Raw genomic sequence first — 512 nt, 5'->3', positions numbered from 1 at the left:
AATAAAACCTCTTCTTTTAACACCAGTTTTAATGTTAATTAAAGCACCAACATTCGCATATTAACTAAGACGAGTTTTGTTTCAGAGCAGCCTATCCGCTGGGCCCCAAATATATTCAAGATAGACAGTCGTCGCGGGACAGGAAAAATCGGCTCATTATCACAGTCAATTCAAATATTTTATATATCATTTCTTTCATTTTTATTTAGATGTAGTTGTGCTATTTTTCGTTTTATAAGGTAATATGAGACTCGTCAGTGGACGCAAGTTGAATCTCATTTAAAGTGTTGGACGTGACTCTACCATCGTTGCCCATCAAAGAGTTGTTGGTATGTCCGAAGGCAAAGCTGTCATGGTAATTATATCGGCGTGGCGCTGGTTGGTTCGGTGCACTCACATTACTCCCTGCGGCCTGAAACAAACGGAAAACATGATTGAGTTGCGGAATAAGAAGTATCAAATGGCCTAATAATAATTATCAAATGACTCTATATTTCTTTTTGTGACCAATG

The 512-nt window shown here is 37.9% G+C and overlaps 1 protein-coding gene across 1 annotated transcript; it reads right to left on the bottom strand.

The window, feature by feature from the left end:
• Positions 1-232: 232 nt before the first annotated feature.
• SARC_18298 (hypothetical protein) lies at positions 233-412 on the bottom strand (the record flags this gene model as incomplete). The annotated part of the gene is made up of 1 exon (XM_014287622.1): positions 233-412. A coding segment is annotated over one exon (180 nt), but the record flags the coding sequence as incomplete, so codon positions are not given.
• Between the last annotated feature and the right edge of the window lie 100 nt (positions 413-512).

The sequence above is a fragment of the Sphaeroforma arctica genome, assembly GCF_001186125.1.
Source record: "Sphaeroforma arctica JP610 unplaced genomic scaffold supercont1.15428, whole genome shotgun sequence".
Classification (NCBI taxonomy): Eukaryota; class Ichthyosporea; order Ichthyophonida; genus Sphaeroforma; species Sphaeroforma arctica.
The sequence above is the reverse complement of the archived record's forward strand: the minus strand, read 5'-3'. Positions and strand labels throughout refer to the sequence as shown.